Raw genomic sequence first — 2710 nt, 5'->3', positions numbered from 1 at the left:
AAGAGCGGGTGGAAAGGCAGAGGGGCCCGTGAGCATCTGAGCTGCCTTGGGTGGAAAGGCAGAGGGGCTCATGACCATCTGATCTGCCTTTGCCCCTTGGCACGCATGGTCCACCAGCTGAAGGGCAGGGGACAAGGTACTCACTAAGCCCCCAAAGAAGCGCTCATAGGCGCGAGGCTGCAGAAGGAAGAAAGTGAGGCCATCTCAAGAGTTGGGCAGGAGGAAGGGTATCGAGGACAGTCTGGGGAAGAGGAGAGAGCCTTGCCAAGCCTCCGGGGAGAGGCCTGGGGCCCCGGGAAAGGGCAAGGGAGAGGGTTCAGCTGGGAGAGAAAGGGAGAAGCGAGGGGCGAGGCCTGGGATAGGCAAGGGCCCGGGGGAGGTTCCCACGCTGACAAGCACAGAGACAAACTCATTTCCTCGGTGTATCCTGGGGCCGGAGCCAGCTCCCCCCGCCACCCTCCTCCCCTTTCTTTCCCTGGCTCCAAAGTAGGGTCTGGGATGTGGAAGAGGAACACGGGAAGAGGGGCCAGTTCCCCACGGTCCTCGGAACCCTGACCCTCCTGCCTTCCCTCCTGGGCTCTCTGAGCACCTCTGGACCGCCCCCAGATCCTTATGGCACAGGTTCCAACTGCACCCTGAACCCCACTCCTGGCCTGGGTTCCCTGCAGCCCCCTCCCCCCAAGTCCCCCCTAGGAGGCCCAGCTAGGATGGGAGAGGCAGACAGAAGGGAGGCCCATGGGTCCAGAGCAGCAGGGCCCCAGGTCTGGGGCAGAGACGAGCTGGAACACAGGCACGGGAGGTGGGGCCCCTCCATCCCCACCCAGCCCCACCCATGCGCGAAAGACAACACAACATGGCGTAAACAGAGGAGACTTCCCCGGCCCCCAGGGGGAGGCAGGCGGCTGGGCCGGCAGCCAGCGGGGCGATGGGCCAAGGCGGGTGCGAGGCCTGCCCACATGCCTAGTCCTGGGGCCAGGGATGGGGAGGAGGGGCGCCCTCCCCAAGAGGGAAGGGCGGGGACAGGCCCTCCCCATCACCCCATCATTCACCAGGACCCCCACCGGTGGGCCTCTCTTCCCCCACTCCCATTCTTCACCCAACTCCCAGCCTCTGAGCTGCCCTTGATACTCACGTAGGTCCCAGCCAAGCTGCGGAGCTGGTGCTCCAGGTAGCGGGTGAGGTCATAGGTTTTCTGGATGGAGGGGCCAGGCCCCGGGTCCCCTGTGCGGTTGAGGGCTGGCACTGCAGGGAGGTGCCAGAGCACGGTGCACAGGCACGCGAGCATCCCCCACGAGTCCCCTGTGGACAAGACGGCAAGAAGCGTGAGGGTGGCCCGGCCCGGTCAAGGAAGTTAGCTGGCAGCCCCTCAGGTGTCTGTCCCCACCATAGGCTGGGAGGGGGTGAGGGTGGACCACCAGATGAGAAGTGCAGGGAGTGGAAGAGGGGAGTGTTCCTGGCCTGAGAAAGTGTGTGCACGGAGGCATGTTTGTGTCTGAGGAAGAGGACTTGGCCTGTGTGTCTACCAGGAGGTACTGGAGAGTATTTGTGCGTCAGCTAAGTGACTATGTGTGCCGACATGCGTATGTGTGTGTGTGCACGTGCGTGCGCGTGTGTGTGTGTACATGGGGGGGCCAGGCCAAGGGACTGCGGGTCAGAATCGGTATTCCCAGGTTCCAGGTGTACTTCGGCCTCCTCTCCCACCCTCCGGGTCCCACTGCAGCTTAGGGGGAGCCAAGGGGTTGGGAAACAGCACGTGTCAGAGCTTCAAACTGAGAGAAGTCAGCCCTGAGAGGGGTGCCCCAGAGGCGGCCAGGAGTGGGAGTTGAGCCAGAGGCAGGACATAGGGTCAAACCACCGGGGTCAGAGGCAAGGTGGAGCTGTGGACCACCAAGGGCGGGCTGAAGGACACGGGACTGGCTCGGGCAGGCTGTGGTGGGTACATTCTGGGATTTGATTCCCGGGTGTGGAAAGTGTAGGATCAACTTAGATTGAAGGAGATTTAGTGTCACTCTGAGAGGCTGGCTGCAGCGTGGAGATCTGCCCCATTCTCCTCTAGGTTATTGGATGGGGAAAAGTGTGACCTGAATGAGACCCGGTGGTCAGCCTGCAGCGCAGGGGGAGGGAGAGGGGGAGGGGAGAGAGAGAGAGAGAGAGAGAGAGAGAGAGAGAGAGAGAGAGAGAGAGAGAGAGAGAGAGAATATGATGTATCTGCCGAGTAGGGCTTATCTGCTGATGGTGCTGGAGGGTTTGGGCCCCCCGCAGGATACCAGAGGCCAGGGGGTCAATGCTGTGAGGACAGCCTAGGCAGTTGGGAAACATGATTTTCCCAGCTTTTAGGTGAGGTCCAACGTCAAGGGCACTAGGCCAGGAGTCAGTGGGCATTGGGACTGGCAGTGGCAATGAGGGTGAGGGTAGAGTAAGGCTATAATTGGCATTGAGCTAGGTTAGGTTTAAGGACTGGGTTCCTTTCAAAGTTTCAGGTTAGTATATTGGGATTTGGCTGACTGAGTGTGGTTGAGGTTTGAGTCCAGCTGGGGGATGTGGTTAGGTTTGGGCAGGCAGAGGGTTGGCTGGGGCTAAGGTTTGTGAATTTGTTGATTTAGCTGCCAGATGGGGTGATGCATGGCCTGTCAGCAAGAGTAGGGCTAGTTTGGGCTTTGAGCTTGGGTAGGTGTGAGATCACGAGCGGTTTCTTTTTTCTAGTTTACAT

At 60.5% G+C, this 2710-nt stretch overlaps 1 protein-coding gene across 1 annotated transcript in view; it reads right to left on the bottom strand.

Annotated features, from left to right (window-relative positions):
* The window catches only part of CLCF1 (cardiotrophin like cytokine factor 1), a 3727-nt gene extending 2348 nt beyond the window's left edge, over positions 1 to 1379 (bottom strand). Inside the window, exon 1 of the mRNA XM_007450438.1 lies at positions 1133 to 1379. Coding sequence (XP_007450500.1) covers positions 1133 to 1285 — 153 coding nt within the window. The 5' untranslated portion in view covers positions 1286 to 1379. The remainder of the gene's footprint in view (positions 1 to 1132) is intronic.
* Positions 1380 to 2710: the final 1331 nt, after the last annotated feature.

The sequence above is a fragment of the Lipotes vexillifer genome, unplaced genomic scaffold (genome assembly GCF_000442215.2).
Source record: "Lipotes vexillifer unplaced genomic scaffold, Lipotes_vexillifer_v1.1 scaffold1477, whole genome shotgun sequence".
Lineage (NCBI taxonomy): Eukaryota > Metazoa > Chordata > Mammalia > Artiodactyla > Lipotidae > Lipotes > Lipotes vexillifer.
The sequence above is the reverse complement of the archived record's forward strand: the minus strand, read 5'-3'. Positions and strand labels throughout refer to the sequence as shown.